The sequence below is a fragment of the Ranitomeya imitator genome, chromosome 3 (assembly GCF_032444005.1).
Source record: "Ranitomeya imitator isolate aRanImi1 chromosome 3, aRanImi1.pri, whole genome shotgun sequence".
Taxonomy (NCBI): domain Eukaryota; kingdom Metazoa; phylum Chordata; class Amphibia; order Anura; family Dendrobatidae; genus Ranitomeya; species Ranitomeya imitator.
The window spans coordinates 354,166,316-354,187,732 of NC_091284.1; the positions used below are offsets into that span (position 1 = coordinate 354,166,316).

At 47.3% G+C, this 21,417-nt stretch overlaps 1 protein-coding gene across 4 annotated transcripts in view; it reads right to left on the reverse strand.

Annotated features, from left to right (window-relative positions):
• Window positions 1–21,417, reverse strand: part of CLSPN (claspin) — a 100,326-nt gene that overhangs the window by 72,318 nt on the left and 6,591 nt on the right. For all 4 annotated transcript variants that reach the window (XM_069756839.1, XM_069756842.1, XM_069756841.1 and 1 more), the window contains exons 2-8: window positions 16,660–16,792; window positions 4,266–4,654; window positions 3,031–3,186; window positions 1,492–1,563; window positions 1,104–1,176; window positions 907–1,015; window positions 97–635 (exon numbers count right to left, since the gene is read on the reverse strand). In XM_069756839.1, the coding sequence (XP_069612940.1) occupies window positions 97–635; window positions 907–1,015; window positions 1,104–1,176; window positions 1,492–1,563; window positions 3,031–3,186; window positions 4,266–4,654; window positions 16,660–16,792 (1,471 nt within the window). The remainder of the gene's footprint in view (window positions 1–96; window positions 636–906; window positions 1,016–1,103; window positions 1,177–1,491; window positions 1,564–3,030; window positions 3,187–4,265; window positions 4,655–16,659; window positions 16,793–21,417) is intronic.

Sequence of the window (21,417 nt, forward strand, 5' to 3'; positions counted from 1 at the left end):
AAACAAATAATGTAAGAAGATGATTAGAAGAGGGCAAGGACTGCTCTGAGCTCATTTACACCTTCCTGATAACTCATTTTTAAAGCAATTAAGTACCTTTATTCGGTTTTGGCTCATCCAAGTTTACAAAAGACCCATCATCTGGACAGAGGCGAGGTTTTATTGACAGGTCGATTCCTAGGGCACGTAGTTTTTCCAGTTTTGAAATCTTGGGCTTCTCTTGAGCCACAGTAACATTTGAGCAGCTGTTCTCAGTTTCGTCACCATGGTCATGTGTTGTACTCTTGAGTTCTGGCTCGGAAACATCCTGTAACACTTCAGTGGTCGTTTCATCACTGCAACATTTACTTTCCTGATTATTAAATGCATCAACAGTAGCAGAAAATAAAGTTGATTTTTCGGAGTTGTCAACATCGATTGCTTTGTCTTCCAAGTTGCCCACAGACTGACATTCACCATGTGAAGCAGTATCTGTCACAGCTTCTTCTAGAACAGCTGCTTGTGAATTCTGGAGAGGCAATTCAGAGTTTACATCGTGTTCTGCTGCAGACGCAGGGTCAAAGCTCGCATGCTCTGCAAGCTTTGTGTTAGTCTCCATTTTATCTTCAGCAGTTAATAGATGGTAGGTTGAGGACCTACAAGATACAAAGTGTTACAATAAGTGACAAGTACAAAATACAGTAGTCCTCCACAGGGATTTATCAGAAGAACTTCCCTTTAAGTACAGTTTATTAAAAAAAAAAAAAAAAAAAAGTTTCTGCACTGGATCCCTCCCAGATGCAATCTCAGTATATTTTGCACACTGGTGCTCTACTTTTACACCCACAAGAGGGAATGAACAGGCCAGGCACTATATAATAACCAGTAACAAAAGCAATTCTCATTCTTTCATAGATATGTTCTTACTTGATTAGTTGCATTGCATTTCCTTGACAAACAGGTCTTGATCGACGCTTGAAAAAGTCATGAATGCTTTTAGGTTGAGGTAGGTGATATGGAAGAGACACTGCAGACTCTAAGAATAACAGTTGTACAGTTTTATTTTGGAGCTAGTCCTAGACTAGACAGTGCAACCATCCATACAAACAGCAGCAAAACCTTACCTCTAAGGAGTCGTTGTGTCTCACTGTGCAACTGCTTTATGGCTTCCTTACTTACTCGGGCAGCTTTTCTCTCCTAAATATGAAACACTTTAGTTAGATGATCAACTGTGTTTAGTGGCAAGAAGATTAGAATTATGTGACCCATGGTTGTAATTATTTGAAAAATGTATAGTAAAAAGAATCTGATTAAAAAAAACAAACAATTGTGACCATTTGTACATTTCTATCATTACCATAGAAAAGCTGTATGACAAGCAGGCAAAAAGAAAATCACAAAAGGGTTATACTTATAACAGACTCGAGGATGGATGCCCACTGGTCATACATCAGTGAAGCCTAATAGTGTGAAATCTTGGAAGACACTTGTAAATAGAGTAAAAGACCTAACCTTCCTTTTTGCAGACTCTGTTACTTTTTCCTTAAACACATCTTCCTCCTCTGCTCCATCAGATAAATGAGACTGTGAAGCATAAAAATGATCAACTAGTTAATAAGTAATGGAGTTATAGAGTTCTTAAAGCACCCTCAACCCTCTGGGTGAAATGTGACTAATGCTATACATTTCTCATGTACAGTCATTACATGTATTCCCTGGTGCCCTCCATTTACCTCCTGCTGCCTCCTCCGCTCAGTTGGTCCGCCCCGCTTTTTACAAGATGGCAATCACAGTGTTAAGAAGAAATCGCACCTTTCCTACCTTTCCTGTGCTGTGGGATAGGAAATCATGGGACGTGTGGTTTAGAGTTACCACTGCATCTGCCATCTTGAAAGCAAGAGTTATAGAGGGCCGAACTCAGCAGAGGCAGTGGGAAGCAATTAGAGGGCCCCAGGTAGGGTGACTTTACAGGAGAATCACCACTTGGTTGGTCTTCATGCAAGCCACATACTGTACATCAAAATCTGCCTGTAGTGTATGAGCAGCTTGCCCACTGACTGGCAATGAAGAGATGTTTGTGTGTAAACAGCATCCAGCTCCTCTCTGTACCCACTTTCTTCATATAAAATTATCAAAAATGTAAGAAAATGAATGTGTCACATTCAGATAATGCTGTGGATTTTCAGCACAAATTGCTGCAAATTAAATCTGCTATGTGATGCAGTCTTGAAACTCCACGTAGATCATTATTTGTGCAGAAAAATTACACAGATGTCAGTCCCCTAAGTAACCTGTGGGATGTAAATTAAAAGAGTTTGTAGTCCTAAAAGAGATAAACTCATGGTGTAGCCACCATCTTCCCCTGACCTCAACCCTATAGAGAACCTTTGGAGTGTCATCAAGCACAAGATCTATGAGGGTGGGAGGCAGTCCACATCAAAACAGCGGCTCTGGGAGGTTATTCTGACTTCATGCAAAGACATACAAGCAGAAACTCACAAAAAACTCAAGAATGCAAAAATTGTGAAGGTGATATCAAAGAAGGGGTCCTATGTAATGGAACTTGGCCTGTTAGGATGTTTGGGAGTTAAATAGCTTTTCTGTTCAGTGAATGTGACCTCCTAATGCTGCAAATTCCACAAATTAGCACTTTCAGTTCTTTAAAACATATCAAATGTTTAGAAATTCTACTATGCCTAATAATTTGGAACGGTGCATTTTGAGGTTTTATTCATTTTGGAGATTATACTGTTATCATTGGGAGGTTTCTTCAATAAAATTCTATGTATACTCTAACGGGGGATGACTTTTATTAGACTGACTGTCATTTGCACCGACCATTTAGGAAAATCCAAGAAAAATGTCATCTGCATAATAATTTGGAACCTAGTGTAGAACCCAATATGTGCATGAAGTCTATGTCTCAGTTTCAATGAGGCATAAAAAACATCATACACCATATATCAGACCAAATTACCCTGAATTCATTGCTTCAAAGGTGGCAACAGGTCTCAGAAACTTTCCATCATTTGACTTTTCAGTAATACTTACAGAATGACTCTTTAGCCTGCCTTTCACACTGGCTCGTATAGCATCTAGGGATTCCTCTTCAGGATTATCACTTTCCTCATCTTTATCAAAAAGATCACTATCGGCTAAAAGACAGCCGCTGTCATTTAAAGGAGGCGGATTCTCTTCCCTTTGTGGCTGAGAAAATACAATATTCACACACACTCTTTAGTGTATTTTGAAAGGACAATGCAAGGGAAGTTGAAAATGTAACAGTGGCAAAAGCACTAATATAATATAAGGGACAATATTTTAGATATAATACCATGACCAAAGCGATTGAAAAAAGATGCACATAAGGTCAAACATCTAGCAAACACTGAAAAATAATTGACCTTACCAAATTTTATCATCTCTCTTTTTTTTAATTACCGTATTTTCCGGCGTATAAGACGACTTTTAACCCCTGAAAATCTTCTCAAAAGTCTGGGGCCAGGTACGGCGTGTGCAGGGAGCGGTCCTGGATGGTTCCCAGAGTCAGGAGGAGAGGAGACTCTCCTACAGGCCCTGAGATCCATATTAATGTAAAAAAAAATAAAAAAAAATATTGATATACTTACCTTCCGACGGCCCCAGGCGGCTTCTGTTCCCAAGGATGCATTGCGCAAAGGACCGGAGATGACGTCGCGGTCCTTTGCTCAATGCATCCTTGTGAATGGAACCCGCCACGTGCACCACTGAGAGCTGGGAGAACTCCAGGGGCCGTTGGAAGGTAAGTATATAACTATTTTTATTTTTTTTTATACATGAAAATGGATCCCAGGGCCTGAAGGAGAGTCTCCTCTCCTCCAGACCCTGGGAACCATACGGACCGCACATGCCATATAAGACGACACCCGGCGTATAAAATGACCCCCGTCTTATACGGTGAGTATATCCCAAACTCTAGAGTTTATATGGAAAAGTTGGGGGTCGTCTTATACGCCGGAAAATACGGTACATAAAACATTTAGACCATGGTTACTAAGGTTTATAGGATTTCTGTAGAAAGTTATGAAAATACTTCCTAGAACCGCTTCTCTATGACAACCCCACAGACATACTAATAGGGAATCTAGGTTGTGAGCCCTAATGGGGACAGTGGCAATAATGTCTGTAAAGCGCTGTGGAATTAATAGCGCTATATAAACAATGCATAAATATATAAACTGATGTCAATTTCAGATGAGTGAGTCTTGAGGCTCCAATACCCCATTACCCATCATTTTATTACTTACATATCTATTCTGCTTCTTATACTTTTTAATATTTTCAATAGCTGCCATTTTCTTTCTCTCCTTCTCTGATCTTCGCTTTGATTTGCTCTTTTCTTTCATTTCTAGACCAGTTGAGGTGTCTTTTTGTGGACTGCCTTTATCACTGGTTGCCCCAACATCAATTACTTCATCATTTGCAACAAGATCTCCATCACTATCATCACTGTCAAGAAGAGCTGCTCGGATCCTCCGAGGCTTTACCCTATCTGTGGGTTTGTTCTCTTCATCACTTTTAAGACTCGGCTCAGTGTTGGTAATAACATTGGTGTCACATTCAGGATCACTGTCACTTTCTTCAAGCACTTTCTTACTTTTAGATTTCTTATGTACTAGGATTTCATCATCTGAATCTTCAGAGAAAAATAAAAAATTGTATTAAAAAAGCTAAAATTACACAATATAATGAAGCAGTGGTTCTGCAGCCAAATATTGTTATAGTAAAGTATATAGCATATTAGGCTCAGTTAGCATCATGTTTTATGTTTGTCACGAGCACGAGGAAATCTCTTGGCATTCACAAATCTTACAATCTACAGTCTCATTCAGAAGTCCATGTAACACAGTCTGTGATGCACAGACTGGCCGAGAGTCTCCTGACCCAAACTTGACAGCTTAATAGGAACATATGAGACTATTAAATTCAGTATATGCATCACATACTGTACACAGACATTTGAATGAAGCTCTAAACAGGTTCACTAATATCTGATGAAATCTGTAAAGCTGCATAAATTGGCATTGAAAAACGTTAAACCCCCTCATGGTCACATAGGCAAATAAGATGCCTAGTGTCATATTGAGCGCTATGAATGCAGAAAGAGTGCCAACCATTTATACACTGGATCCATGGTGACCAGTTTAGGAGATTGTTTCAGAAAATGCTCAATCCCTTTAATTACTTTAAAAAAACACACATACACGCCCTAAAAGATCCCTGCTTGGGAAGAAAAAAAAAAAGGGGGAGATTTTTGTGTACTCACCGTAAAATCTCTCTTAGCCTCTAATTGGGGGACACAGGACCATGGGTGTTATGCTGCTGTCCACTAGGAGGCGACACTATGCATAATCTGAAAAAGATTAACCGTGGCTCCTCCTCTGCAGTATACACCCCTGGACGGCGTCAGCCTTCTCCAGTTTTGTGCAAAAGCATTAGGAGGAACGTAACATGAATAACATAACCATGCCTATAAGAAGGCAACTATGTACGAGCTCAAGAAACCAATATGAGAACTCAACAGTAACAACGGCCCGGAAAGGGCAACAGGGTGGGAGCTGTGTCCCCCAATTAGAGGCTAAGAGAAAGATTTTACGGTGAGTACACAAAAATCTCCTTTACGCTGTCGCCTCATTGGGGGACACAGGACCATGGGACGTCCCAAAGCAGTCCCTGGGTGGGAAGCAATGGACGAATATTGTGTAGACAGGCCCCTACACTTGGGGCACTGCCGCCTGCAGAACACATTTACCCAGGCTCGCGTCCGCTGAGGACTGGGTATGAACTCTGTAGTGTTTAGTAAACGTGTGTAGGCTAGTCTCAGTGGCCACCTTACACACTTGTTGTGCCGAAGCCTGGTGCCGAATGGCCCAGGAGGCCCCTACCGCCCGTGTAGAGTGTGCTGTAATACCGGCTGGAAGAGGAGAATTCTTAAGGCTCTATGCCTCTTGTATGGTGGATTTGATCCACCTGGCAAGGGTAGCTTTGGAAGCTGGCAGACCCTTGCGGCCACCTTCCGGAAGAAGGAAAAAAGAGAATCAGACTTCCGGAAGGACGCAGTCCTAGACACATATATACACAATACCCTGACAAGGTCAAACGTATGCAGAGCCTTCTCCACACTCTGAACTGGGACCGGACAAAGGGAAGGCAGAGAAATTTCCTCTGAGGTGAAAGCTGGACACAGCCTTCGGAAGGAAGGATGGGACCGTATGGTGGACTACCTTGTCCTGGGGAAAAGCCAGAAAGGGCCGTCTGCAGGAGAGTGCTGTCAGTTCAGACACCCTGCGTAGCGAAGTGATTGCCACCAGGAAAACCACCTTCTGGGATAGAAGGTGAAGCGGGACCTCCTTAAGAGGTTCAAAGGGCGGTTCCTGCGATGCGGTCAGGACCAGGTTGAGGTCCCCGTTTCTAGTGGTCGTCTGTAGGGGGAACCAATCGGGAAAACCCCTGAAATGTCCTTACTTGCGGCTTGGTAGCAAGGTGCCTTTGAAAAAGCACTGAGAGGGCTGACACCTGGCCTCCAGACCCGATTGGAGAAAACCAATTAGTTTGGGGAGGGAATAAGGGAATGGGGTCTGGCCATGAAATTCGCGCCAGGTAAAGAAAGCTTTCCAGGTACGGTAATAAATCTTGGCAGAGGCTAGCTTCCGTGCCCTGATCAAGGTCCTAATGACGTCCGGCGAGAGCCCTGCCTGGGTTAGAACCCAGTTTTCAAGGGCCACACCGTCAAATTGAGGGCCCCTGAGTTCTGGTGGTAGAACGGGCCTTGTGATAGAAGATCCGAGCGGACGGGAAGGCGCCAGGGGGCATCTGCTGTAAGTTGTACGATGTCGGCGTACCATGAACGTCTGGGCCAGTCCGATGCGATTAAGATGGTTGGAACTCCCTCTTGCTTGATCTTCCTCACCACTCTGGATATCAGGGGGAGAGGTGGAAAAATGTACAGAAGCTGGAACTGGGTCCAGTCCTGAACCAGAGCGTCTGCTCCGAGCAACCGCAGATCGTGTTTTCTGGCCATGAAGTTGGAGACCTTGGCATTGAAGTGGGATGCCATTAGGTCCACATCTGGGGTCCCCCAGCGATGGCAGATCTGGCGAAAAATTTCAGGATGGAGAGACCACTTTCCCGAGTCTATTCATTGTCGGCTGAGGAAGTCTGCTTCCCAGTTGTCCACACCCGGAAAGTGGACCGCCGAGAAAACCGACCCCGTGTCCTCCGCCCAGTGGAGGATGTGTGACACTTCTCGCATTGCCTGAGTACTGCGGGTCCCCCCTTGGTGATTCACATATGCCACAGCCGTGGCATTGCCAGACTGTATTCTGATGTGAGAGGCTGCCAGTAAGTGATGGAAGGCCCTCAATGCCAGGAGGATGGCACGAATTTCCAGGAGGTTGATGGGCATGGTCGCTTCCACTGGGGACTACTTGCCCTGTGCCCTGTGGTGTAGGTGCACCGCACCCCAACCCGTCAGGCTCGCATCGGTGGTCAGAACCTTCCATTGACCTGTTAGAAAGGATTTCCCCTTTGCTAGCGAGGTTGGCTTGAGCCACCAGTGCAGGGACCTCCTGGTTGATGCCGTTAGCCGGAACTCCCTGTCGAGAGAGAAAGGATTCCAGTCCCAGGACTTGAGAATGGCTAGTTGGAGAGGCCTGAGGTGAAACTGGGCAAATGGGACCGCTTCTATTGCTGCCCCCATCCTGCCGAAGACTCATGGCAAACCGGAGAGATCGAGGGGGTTTGCGGAGGAGGGTGCGAACTCCTAGCCGGAGAGCCAGTGCCTTGTCATTGGGAAGGAGCACTAGACCCCTGGAGGTGTTGAATAGCATTCCCAGGAAGGTCAGAGACTGACAGGGTTGGTGATGACTTTTGTAGGTTGACAAACCAGCCCATGCGACTCAGAGTGTCGATTGTGATTGAGACGCTGAGCTCGCAGTCCTTGAAGGTGGGAGCCTTGATGAGCAGATCGTCCGGGTATCGAACGACTACTATGCCTCTGGAGTGCAGGACGTCGAAGGTGGCTGCCATGACTTTGGTAAACACTCTGGGAGCCGTGGCGGGTCCGAACGGGAGAGCCACGAACTGGTAGTGGTCCTGGTTGATTGCGAACCTGAGAAACCTCTGATGGGCGGGTGCAATAAGTATATGCAGGTATGCATCTTGTATGTCTATGGAGGCGAGATATTCTCCCTTCTCCATGGACGCAATGATGGACCGAAGGGACTCCATGCGGAAGTGACGGACCCGTACATATTTGTTGAGTTGTTTTAGGTCCAGTATGGGCCGTACGCTGCCTCCTATCTTGGGAACTACGAAGAGATTGGAGTAGAACCCTCGGAAGCGCTCAGGCGTGGAGACCGGTACTATGACTCCTGCTTGAAAAAGCGAGGAGACCGATTGGTGGAAGGCACCAGCCTTGGCTGGTGGTGTTGGGGTGACAGAGGAAGAATCGGTCCGGTGGGTTGTCCGGAAGACACTAGTTCCCTGACACACCTGTCTTCTGTAATAGGCAGCCAGACTTGATGAAAGAGCAAAAGTCGGCCGCCTACGGGTGTGGTGTCTTCTGGAGTCCGTGAGTCATGATGAGATTTTCCTCCTCTGAGCTTAGGCTGGCCTACTTTTGACTGCAGGCCTTGTCCGACCTTTGCGTCGATCGTGAGTTGTCCCTGCATGGGGAACGGTTATGATTTTGTGCTGGACGCGATACGGACCAGCCCGAGGAGTTCCGAAAGGATCGGAATCGAGTTTGGTTACGTTTCTTGTAAGTGCGTTTAGGTTTCAGTTGGGGAAGAGAGATACTCTTACCCCCGGTGGCGTTGGATATCATCGTGTCCAACTGTTCACCGAAAAGTCGCCCAATGGAGGTAGGGGAGGTGCGAGAGGGACTTCTTTGAGGCCGCGTCCGCTTTCCATTCCTGCAGCCAGAGGATACGACGAATTGTGATGGCGTTTGATGCTATCCCCGCTACACCCCTTGCTGAATCCAGAGCTGCATGAAGCATGTAATCTGCTACAACTGCTATTTGAACCGCTTGGTCCGACAGCTTAGGAGCGGATGCTTGGAGGCCAGCTTGTAAATTTTTTGGCCCAGGCCAGAATGGCCTTGGCAGCCCAAACTGAAGCGAACGCGGGAGCCAGGGATGCCCCTGCAGCCTCGAAAATTGAACGAGTCACGCGTTCTACCTGCCGGTCTGCTGCGTCTCTGAGGGTTGAGCTATCTGGCAGTGAAATGAGGGACTGTGCTGCTAGCCTAGAGACTGGGGGGTCCACTTCGGGTGGATCTGTCCATTCCTTGATGTCCTTCTGTGGGAAGGGGTACCTTGCCTCCAGATATTTGCGATTAGCGAATTTTTTCTCAGGCTGTGAGAGCTGCTTTTTAAGGATCGCCTTAAACACTGGGTGGTTAGAGAAAAACCTTAGGTGGCTTCAGAGCTCCTTCAAAGGAAATCTTGTGTTCTGGGGCCTCTGGTGGCGAATCAAAAATGACCAGCACCCGATGGTGGAAGAGATTATGTCCTCATCTAGCGCTGTATTGCTAGGGGGAATTGGGATCAGGGACCCCTCCGTTTCCTTGTCTGAGTCGGAATCACAGATGCCTTCCGAATCCTGTGTATCACTGAGGCGTCCCCTGCTGGGTGAGCTGGGGCGGAGGTCTTCTCTGGTCAGGGATTGCAGAGATCTGCATTGTCTGCCCCTGGAAGGGGACGGTCTAGATGACCTGGAACTACAGTGTCTCTTCCTAGAAGGGGATGACCATGTGCTATGGGATGGCGCAGATGGACTTGACCTATGGATCCTCTTGCGTCCTGACCTAGACATGGATGTGCCAGGGTCGTCCTGTTCCCGAGTCAAGCTCTCCCTTTGCTGGGTAACGGTCATAGCCGAGGCATGACTGCAGAGCCTGAAGCAATGTGGAGGTTAGGTTATCTATAGACTACGTCATAGATTGCGACATCTGAGTGACCCATTCCGGCGTTGGCATTAGACACCGAAGCATTGGCAGGGGTTTCTTTGAGCTTTGACACAGTAGTCTGGATGCAGTCCTGGCACGTGCTGCCACTGGGGAGAGCGGTCCTGCAGGCTGTGCAGAATGCATAATAGCAGTCCTGCCTGGTTCTCTTGGACCTTGAGCCCGGCATAGTGCACAGAGTGCAGAAGGGTTGACTATGCAGAGGAGTATGGACCCACCAGTTTGCCCCTAGGTCCAGCGCCGAAGATCCACAGTCAAGTGCCCCCCGGAGTCTGGCGGGCCTGTTCCTGGTCCTGCTGACCGGGAGATGCAGGGTTAATCCTTGTCCTGCAGCAGAAATGGCATCCGAGAAGAAGAGGAAGGGGGAGAAGGGGGCCGAGAGCTGAAAAGGGGCAGCAAAGCTGTGTAAAAAACGCACCCTTTCTGTCTCGATCCGCCCCCTCTATGACACTGTAGAGTCTCATATTTGTTATCCAGGGGGTGGAGTGGAGGCGGCGGTTTCAGCTAGGCCGAAGCCACGGCCTAAATTAGATGCCTGATGCCCAGAAAGGCTCCATGCCGGCGCGGAAGTCCGGGAGGGGGGTCGGATCTGAACCGGAACCCTTTCCTTCCCCCCCCCCCCAGATTTAAACGCAGGATAACGGTGGGGCTATAAGCTGAAGGGGGGCCCTGTGAGGGGTCCCCCTGAGGCAGTATAGAGTTGGTGCTGCCGCAGAGACAGGGGCGCACGGAGCCCTATGTCTCTATTGTGCCATGACTGTCTGCACTCCCCCCCCTGGATGCAGCTGCAGTGTGCTGGTCCATGCTGCTGGGAGCTGCAGAGTGCTGCCTGTACAGGTCCTACCTGAGGCGCCTCAACCTAATGCCCCCGAGGGGGGATTAGGGAGGGTGCTGCTTTCACCATCAGGGGGCTTCATCCTCGCCTGGACCTCAACCCAGAAACCAAAAGGAGTTGGGGGAAGGAGGGGGGGGGTCTCGACTTCGAACCAGCACCCGAGGGACTGGTGAAGGAGCGACTTGAACCGGGCACCCCGTAATAGAGGGCCGAGGAAGGAGCCATGCAGGGAGTCTCGCAGGAGACCCACTTTACTTCATCTGTAATCCCGTCGGGAAAAAAAGGAGTAAAAATTTTTTTAGGTGTGCCTCCTATGCGACACTAAGCAAAAACTGGAGAAGGCCGACGCCGTCCATGAGGAGGAGGAGGAGCTACGGTTAATCTTTTTCAGATTATGCATAGTGTCGCCTCCTAGTGGACAGCAGCATAACACCCATGGTCCTGTGTCCCCCAATGAGGCGACAGAGTAAAAAGCAGAAACAAAAACCAGTGCTGGAATGATGAGGAGCGAGTACTATTTTACATCAAAGGAATCGATTGGGGTATACCATTAGAAAAGTGAAAAACCCGTTTAAAGGGACTAGATCACAATTTTGGAACCATACAGCTCACAAGTAGATATAAGCAAACCTAAACTTAAATGTTCGGGGTTCGTACGGGACAGTTAGTGTCTGGTGCTAAACACAGACGTCTCCAGAAGGCTGTTGCAATGTTCGGAGTTCCAGGGAAAGTCAGGGAGAGGAGAGACAGAAAATTCCAGATCAAAAGTTCGTGTCACCATTGTTTTCTATGGGCTTCGAATTCTGGTTCAAGTTTGGGTACCCGAATTAAACTTCCTACTTACAACTTGAGGCATAATAGGGTTTAAAAAAAAAATAATTTTTGCTTGAGGAATTCAGAACTACATTTAAAAACCTGCCAACTTTTCTAAGTGGTTTACTGTGATGAATACTTGTATTGCCAACAAAACAGGGATTTTTGTGTACTCGCCATAAAATCCTTTTCTCTGAGCCAAGGGACACAGGACCATGGGTTTTATGCTGCTGCCACTAGGAGGACACTAAGCAAATACACAAAGTTACCTCCTCCTCCACAGTATACACCTTCTGGCTCTCTCGTGAACCAGTTCGGTGCCTAATCAGTAGGAGCTCACAAACAGAATTGCAATATGTCAAAACCAACAATGACTACTAGCCAATGGGCTAACAGGGCGGGTGCTCTGTCCCCCAATGATTGGCTTGGAGAAAAGGATTTTACGGTGAGTACACAAAAATCCCTGTTTCTCATTCGCCTCATGGGGGAGGGGGATGGGGGGACAGGACCATGTCACAACAGGTGAAACCTCACGCACCCAATGCTTAAAGAATTAAGTGATTAAATGAAGCCTACAGATGTGAAACTGTCAATTGCAGAATCTGTCTGCAGACAGCCGCATCTGAAGAGGCTTGAGCATGAATGTTGTAATGTTTAGCGAACGTGTGAAGACTTGACCAAGTCGCAGCCTTACACACTTGCTGTGCGGAAGCCTGGTGCCAAATGGCCCAGGAGGCCCCCACTGGCCGAGTGGAGTGTGCCTTAACACCCGTGGGGATAGGCTGGCCTTTGACACGGTAAGCTTCTTGGATCCCTGAACGAAGCCATTTGGCTATCGTGGCCTTCGAGGCAGGCAAACCCTTTCTGTGTCCCTCTGGAAGCACAATAAGGGCATCAGCTTTGCGAAAAGATGCCGTTCTGGAAAAGTACTTTCTGAGAGCCCTCACCAAGTCCAAAGTGTGAAGGGCCTTCTCAGTACGATGGACTGGAGCCGGACAGAACGAGGGCAGGACAATGTTTTCATTCAAATGAAAAGCCGAGACGACTTTAGGTAAGAAGGACGGGGACGTCCTGAGCACAACCTTGTCCTGGTGGAAAATCAAAAATGGAGATTTGCACGACAAAGCTGCCAGTTCCGAGACCCATCTGATGGATATTATTGCCACCAGAAAGGCAACTTTCCAAGAAAGGAGAGAGAGAGAGATGAGAGATATGAGAGAGAGAGAGAGAGATATGAGAGAGAGAGAGAGAGGGAGAGAGAGATATGAGAGAGAGAGAGAGAGAGAGAGAGAGAGAGAGAGAGAGAGAGAGAGAGAGAGAGAGAGAGAGAGAGAGAGAGAGAGAGAGAGAGAGAGAGAGAGAGAAACATCCTGTATTGGCTCAAAGGGAGTCTCTTGTAAAGCACTGAGGACCAAGTTAAGGTCCCAAGGTTCTAAAAGCATCTTGTACGGAGGGACAAGATGTGAAACTCTCTTGAGAAAGGCCAGTGCTAGGCCCTGAATCCAGACCTGCTTGGAGAAACTCCAGAATAGAGGGGATGGAAAACACCAACAGGGAAAGACCCTTATCTTTACACCATGAGGAAAACATTTTCCAAACGCGATAATAAATACGCATGGAAACAGGCTTCCTAGTGTTGATCATGGTAGATGCCACTTGACGGGAGAACCCGGCCAGGGCTAGGATCCAGGATTCAATGGCCAGGCCGTTAAACTCAGAACTCTCGAGTTCTGGTGGCAAATGGGTCCCTCGGAGAGAAGGTCCAGACGATTCGGTAACCTCCAGGTAACGTCGGCGACGAGATGCATTAGCTCCACATACCAAGCTCGGCGTAGCCAATCACCGGAACGCCTTTCGCTTTGATTTTCCGGATGACCCTTGGCATCAGCGGAAGAAAAATGTAAGGGAGACGAAATTGGCTCCAAGGGAGTACTAGAGCATCCGAGCCGATGGCGAACGGCTCGCGAGATCGGGCTACAAATGCCACAACTTTGGTGTTCAGCCTGGAGGCCATGAGGTCCACATCTGGAGTGTCCCAACCTTGGCAAATCCCATGAAAGACTTCCGGATGAAGAGACCATTCTCCTGAAGCTATGCCCTGGTGGCTGAGAAAGTCCGCTGCCCTATTCTCTACCCCCAGAATATGAACTGCGGAGATGATTGATTTGCCTCGGCCCATTGTAGAATGTGCGAAACCTCGATCATCTCTCTTCTGCTGCGCGTGCCTCTCTGGCGATTGATGTATGCCACCGCCGTGGCGTTGATGAACAGCCAACGTTATCGCTCAGATCTCGAGGATGTTGATAGGAAGGTTGGCTTCCTGAGCCGACCAACGTCCCTGAGCCGTGTGGTGACGAAAAATCACGCCTCATCCGAGGAGACTAGCGTCGGTGGTCACTACCAGCCAGTGAACAGGGAGGAAGGACCTTCCCTGATCCAAGGACGACGTTGCAGTCCACCACCTCAGAGATCGCCTGTGGGTGCCAGGTTCTTGCTGCAGGAGACGGAAGTGAAATTGGGCAAACAGCACTGCTTCGATAGAAACCACCATTTTCCCGAGGACCTGCATGGCAAACCGCAGGGAGTGAGAGTGGCCCAGAGATAGCAATTGGGCTCCCCGGATTAGAGAGGAAATTTTTTCCGGAGGGAGAATTACCAACCCTAGGGAAGTGTCCAAGATCATCCCCAAAAAGGAGACTCGCTGGGATGGAACTGGGAAAGATTTCTCCATGTTCACCAGCCAACCTAGACGAGACTGTGTCAATGGTGACAGTGACGCTCTCTTCGCAAGCCCGATAAGATGGACCTTTGACGAGAAGATCGTCCAGATATGAAAGAATGACCACGCCCCGGGAGTGTAGAATAGACATGACGGCTGCCATGACTTTTGTGAATACCCTGGGGGCGGTGGCGAGCCTGAAGGGCAGCGAATTGAAAATGATCGTCCCCGACCACAAAGCGTACAAATCTGCTGACTTTCGAAGATTGGGATGTGAAGATATGCATCTGATGTTGATTGACGCCAAGTATTCCCCTTTTTCCAAAGAAGTGACGACAGAGCATAGGGATTCCATCCTGAATTGGCGCACTAAGAGGAATTTGTTCAACTTCAGGTCCAAAATGGGATGCATGGTTACGTCTTTCTTGGGGACCACGAACAGGTTCGAGTAGAAGCCCTTGAACCCTTCCGTGGGAGAAACTGGAACGATGACTGCGCTGTTGTGGAGGGCTTGTAAGGCCTGGTAAAAGGGGACTGCATGCGCCTTGGACTTTGGAAGACGAGACTGGAAGAAGCGCGTCAGAGGGGGAGAAATGAATTCGATCCTGTATCCGGAAGACACGAGATCTCCGACCCAATGGTCATGAACGACCGATAACCATACTTGACAAAACAAAAGTAGACGGCCGCCTACCCTGCCTGTGTCCTCCCGACACGGCCAGAAGTCGTTGAGAAGAGAATTTTTGGTAAGGGGCACTTTTGGGCCTGGATCGGGGAGATCTGTTTCTCCAGGAATTAGAAGGTCTGAAGGAACGTTGCGACCCCTGCCTCTGCGTGGGGGTCAAGACGAGCTAGCGGGTGCGGCTGTGGATGACCAGCCTGTGGTACCGCGAAAGGGTCGGAAGCGAGCCTAGGATTGGTTCCGAAAGGGGGGGAATGGGCCTACGCTGAGGGAGGAATTTGGTCTTTCCGCCCGTAGCATGTGAGATAATCTGATCGAGTTTATCTCCGAACAAGCGCCTGCGCTGGTATGGAAGGGAAGTCAAGGATTTCTTTGAAGCGGAGTCTGCTCACCATTCTCAGAGCCAAAATGCTCTCCTGATGGAAACAGCGTTCGCAGCCGCAAGTGCAGCACAATTAGCCGCATCTAGGGAGGCATAAATTACATAATCCCCTGCTCGGGCAATCCGATAGGCGAGATTGAGAACATCAGGAGGCAAGGCCGCGGCGGAGAAGACAGATGTTCTGGCGAGGACGGGGGGCTCAGACAACGGCAGCAATGACGTGTAGAGACGGTGTACTTATCCCCTCTGGGATCCAGACCTCCACACAGGACCACTGAAGGGGGGAGGGAACGAGCCTTCCTCACCACTGCCGATGGAGTGCATTTGTCCGCAACCTCCAGCCAGGTTCTCACGAGTTCTTTAGGGAAGGGTCTGTGGCACTTATTCTTCCCTTTGATAGGGAGGTGGAGAGGGTCCGTTTGCCTCCTGGCATCAGCTTCTTTCTGACAGTGGTGGTGAAGGGGCACATAGCTGCTGCAACGTGGGCCTTTGCTGCAGGGAACAGCTTTTCGGTGAAGGCCTGGCTCTGGAAGGGGGTACGTGAGGGTGACACCTCATGTTCCCTTCCTTGTTGGTGTGGGGAGAGCAAACCTATTAAAGGATCCATCGCCCCTATGAGAGCCCAGGCAGACGCAGAAGTTGCAGTAGGGTGTACGGGGGGGGGGGGGGGGGGGGGGGAACCCGTCGCCCGTCCAATCCGTGAAAAAAATTGAAAAAAAAACTGAAAAATAAAGTCTGAGTCTGAAATCAGACCCTAGTGCCTCCGAAAGACACTAAGCAAGAACTGGTTCACGAGAGAGCCAGCAGAGGGTGCATACTGTGGAGGAGGAGGAGTTAACTTTTTTGTGTATTTGCTTAGTGTTCTCCTAGTGGCAGCAGCATAACACCCATAGTCCTGTGTCATCCAATGAGGCGAAGGAGAAATAGCAGTTCTAGATCATCTTTCGTTAGATATCTGCCTTAAGTAGTTCCTCTTATCTTCCTGGAAACATATGAATAAAGTGAGCAAATAAGGTGTGTCTTTATACACGGTCTGACTGTCCAATCAATACTCAGTGTGTTCTATGGAAGAGGAAGAGTAACACTCATGTATCAATTTATTACATTCCCAATGACAGGAATGGCTAAGTGCAGAATTCTAAGAAAATATTAAGTATTGTCATTTCATAGGGAAAACAAGTATTTATTAAATCACATGTCACACGAGCATGCTGGTCTGCTCTAAATCTATGTAAAGTACCTTCATTCTCCAATAAGTCCATACTTTCCTGCTGGTCTCCAGGAGAACCCATTCTGCAGCTCCCTTGGCCACTATCTGAATCGCTCTCCAAGACTTTTGGTCCAATACTGTTATCTTTTGAGGGCAGATATACCTAATGTTGACATAATAATGCAATTCAGTAAAAATAAAAGGAATCGGAGCATCCATAAAGTATTTATTAGCTTAACCATGCAAAGGTCCACTGTAGAAGGGTTAAGTCACACACGCTAGTTTTGTGGTATTTTTATACTGGAATTCTCAAACTCATGAGGAAAAATATTTTTGTAAAACAGCAGCATAGTGAATTTTGTTTTATTACATTATACTCTTTTTTTGCAGCTCTGTGAAACTTTATTTGGGGTGTACATTTTGTCATAGAGCCAAAGCATAGTAGCAAAAAAAATGTTTGTTTGTTTGTTTAAAGTAGGGTCTCAGTAAGGCCATGTTCACACGATCCTTTTTTTCATGCGGAATTGCCACGATTTTCCCGCTGCGGGTCCGCAGCTGTTTTCCATGCGGGGTACATTACATTGTACCCTATGGAAAACAGGAACTGCTGTGCCCACAATGCGGAAAATCAAAAAAAAAAACGCGCTGAATAGCTGCGGGAAAAAAGAAGTACCATGTCACTTCTTTTTTCGGAGCCGCAGCGGTTCTGCACCCATTGACCTCCATTGTGAGGGCAAACCCGCAGTAAAACCCGCAGATGAAAAAAATATCTGCGGGTTTTACTGCGGTTTGTGGTGCCGAACCGCTGCAGCAGGAAGTGCGGGGAAGCGGGCGGAAGTGCGTGGGCGGAGTGTGGCTGCCCCCCCGTGCTCCGATCCCACCGCCCCGTGCTCCGATGCCCCCCCCCCCAGTGCTCCGATGCCCCCCCGTGCCCTAATCTCCCCCCCTTATACTTACCCGGCGTCCCGGTGTCCGTCCGGCTTCTCCCTGGGCGCCGCCATCTTGCAAAATGGCGGGCGCATGCGCAGTGCGCCCGCCGAATCTGCCGGCCGGCAGATTCGTTCCAAAGTGCATTTTGATCACTGAGATATAACCTATCTCAGTGATCAAAATAAAAAAAAATAGCACATGACACCCCCCCCCCCCTTTGTCACCCCCATAGGTAGGGACAATAAAAAAAAATTAAGAATTTTTTTTTTTTTTTCCCCACTAAGGTTAGAATAGGGTTAGGGGTAGGGTTAGGGGTAGGGTTAGGGGTAGGGGTACGGTTAGGGGTACGGTTAGGGTATTTTCAGCCATTTTAACTGCATAGAAAACTGCATTAAAAAAAGGATCAAAAAAAGGATCAAAAAAACGCATCAAAAAAAAGGACAAAAAAAGGACCAAAAAAAGGACCTGCGTTTTCTGCCAAGAGCTGCAGTTTTTTAAAAAACAGTCCTGAAAAAAAAAGGATGGAAATCAGGAACGTGTGAACATACCCTTAAGGTACCGTCACATTAAGCGACGCTGCAGCGATATAGACAACGATGCCGATCGCTGCAGCGTCGCTGTTTAGTCTTTGTGTGGTCGCTGGAGAGCTGTCACACAGACAGCTCTCCAGCGACCAACGATGCCGAAGTCCCCTGGTAACCAGGGTAAACATCGGGTTACTAACAGGCTGTGAGTAAGGCTGACAATAACGTGTCAGGAGACCCGCAACCAATCGGTTAGTCGCTGTCAGTAGTATGACTGACACACCGATGTGTGAATTTGGCCTTAAAGAAGCAGCACATTCTGTGACATTTAAGAGCCATAAATGTAAATATAAAATATATAATATAAATATAAGCCATAAATATCTGATAGGCAGTGCTGAAAGCTGAACGTGCAAATACCACTCCACAGGGGAGACTATGCATACTATCGGCTTTCCATATTAACCCCTTCACGACATGTGCCGTACTAGTACTGCGCATGCCGTGAATCCCCCTTTGATGTGGGCTCCGGCGGTGAGCCCACATCAAAGTCGCGACATGTCAGCTGTTTTGCACAGCTGACATGTGCGCGCAATAGCGGCGGGTGAAACCGCTATTCACCCGCCGCTATTAACCTGTTAAATGCCGCTGTCAAACACAGACAGCGGCATTTAGCTAACGCATCCGGCCGGGCGGCCGGATATGAAGTCATCGCTGACCCCCGTCACATGATCGGGGGTCGGCGATGCATCAGGAAGGTAACCATAGAGGTCCTTGAGACCTCTATGGTTACTGATGCAGGTCTGCTGTGAGCGCCCCCCTGTGGTCGGCGCTCACAGCACACCTGCATTTCTGCTACATAGCAGCGATCTGATGATCGCTGCTATGTAGCAGAGCCGATCAGGCTATGCCAGCTTCTAGCCTCCCATGGAGGCTATTGAAGCATGGCACAAGTAAAAAAAAAATGTTTTAAAAAATATGAAAAAAATATAAAAAATATAAAAGTTGAAATCACCCCCCTTTCGCCCCATCCTAAATAAAACAATAAAAAAAAAACCAAACCTACACGTATTTGGTATCGCAGTGTTCAGAATCGCCCGATCTATCAATTAAAAAAAAGCATTAACCTGATCGCTAAACGGCGTAGCGAGAAAAAAATCCGAAACGCCAGAATTACGTTTTTTTGGTCGCCGCGACATTGCATTAAAATGCAATAACGGGCGATCAAAAGAACGAATCTGCGCAAAAATTGTATCATTAAAAACATCAGCTCGGAACGCAAAAAATAAGCCCTCACCCGACCCCAGATCACGAAAAATGGAGACGCTACGGGTATCGGAAAATGGCACTTTTTTTTTTTTTTTTTAAAGGGAACCTGTCACCCCGTTTTTTGAGATTGAGCTATAAATACTGTTAAATAGGGCCTGCGCTGTGCGTTACTATAGTGTATGTAGTGTACCCTGATTCCCCATGTATGCTGAGAAATACATTACCAAAGTCGCCGTTTTCGCCTGTCAATCAGGCTGGTCTGGTCAGGTGGGCGTGTTCACAGCGCTCTTTTCTTCCCCAGCTTTCCGTTGGTGGCGTAGTGGTGTGCGCATGTCCAGAGTTCCGACTTCCCTGCGCCCACGTGAAGACACAGCGCGCGATCTGCGCTGTAATCCCTTGCATCGGTGGGGGCGGCCATCTTCCTGGGGCCGCGCGTGCGCAGATGGAGTGCTCTGCTGCACGGGGCTTCAGGAAAATGGCCGCGGGATGCCACGCGTGCGCATTAGAGATCGCGGCGGCCATTTTCCCAAAGCCGAGTTTGCATCTCCCTGAGGAAGGAGCCCTTGTAGCGCTCCGAAACGCGCGTCGGGGTGGGCTCTGGTTCCCCCCTTGCTGTCACACTACCAGGTAATTTTTGTGAGTACATGAGGCCATGTCCTGTTTGTGGATGGATATTTGTATGGGGACAACTGTGGACATATGGGGCGTTTGTGCCAATCTGCACTAGCAATTTATTTCCATATATGGGGCGTCTGTGCCCATCTGCATTGGCAATTGATTTCTATATTTGTCCATTGTTGTTCCCTATTATTGTCCATTATAGGATATTCACATTTGGCCCATGTTCCCGTTTATATCCGGTATTATTTAACTTTTTGATTATTAGTAATACCCTGGGTGTGTCTTTGTCTATGGGGGGCACCATGTAGCCCTTTTCTGTGTATTGCGGTGCTACATTTGGTTGGTTTTGACTAGCCCCATCTGTATTGTATGTATTTGTTCCGGTTTAGTTTTCTATGTATAGATATTCAATAAAGATTTATATTTTATACTTTATGGGACATATTGACTGTGTTCTTTCTGTGGTTGTGTAGGATTCCTGTTATACAGTTGTCCCTGCGAAATTAGTCCTTATATACACACATAGCACATCACATTTTGCTGTTATTATTAGTTATTGGTATTTACTTTTGTATGTGACCTATGTGTGTAATATGTGTACTACAATTCCTTTATCTATAATGAATATATGTATATATCGCAAAAAAAAAAAAAAAAAAAAAAAAAAGCTTCTGCGCCAGGCAGGCACCTGATCTGCAACATTATCACATGTTTAATGTGTTAATAAATGTGCTTTATATTTTCCTGAGGAGTATATAAAAAAAATTGTAAAATGGCGCTTGCGGTGTATATAGAGGTGATTGAATAGCTGCGCAAGATGGAGCCATCCGCGCCTGCTCAGTAGCAGCTATCAGGGTTCACAAATAGCTGCTACTTCTCAAGCACGGGCGGCACCATCTTGGAGAATTTTTTTTTTTCTTCTCTAGCGGGATGGCGCCGCCTGTGCAATAGCAGCTATCGGATCACCTCTATATACACTGATAGCTGATACTGGGCAGGCGCCATTTTAACCCCTTCATGACCCAGCCTATTTTGACCTTGCCGTTTTTTGCAATTCTGACCACTGTCCCTTTATGAGGTAATAACTCAGGAACGCTTCATCGGATCCTAGCAGTTCTGAGATTGTTTTTTCGTGACATATTGGGCTTCATGTTAGCGGTAAATTTAGGTCAATAATTTTTGCGTTTGTGAAAAAAATGGAAATTTGGCTAAAATTTAGAAAATTTCACAATTTTCAAATTTAGAATTTTTATTCTGTTAAACCAGAGAGTTATGTGACAATAGTTAATAAACAACATTTCCCACATGTCTACTTTACACCAGCACAATTTTGGAAACAAAATTTTTTTTTTGCTAGTAAGTTATAAGGGTTAAAATTTGACCAGCGATTTCTCATTTTTACAACGAAATTTACAAAACCATTTTTTTTAGGGACCACCTCACA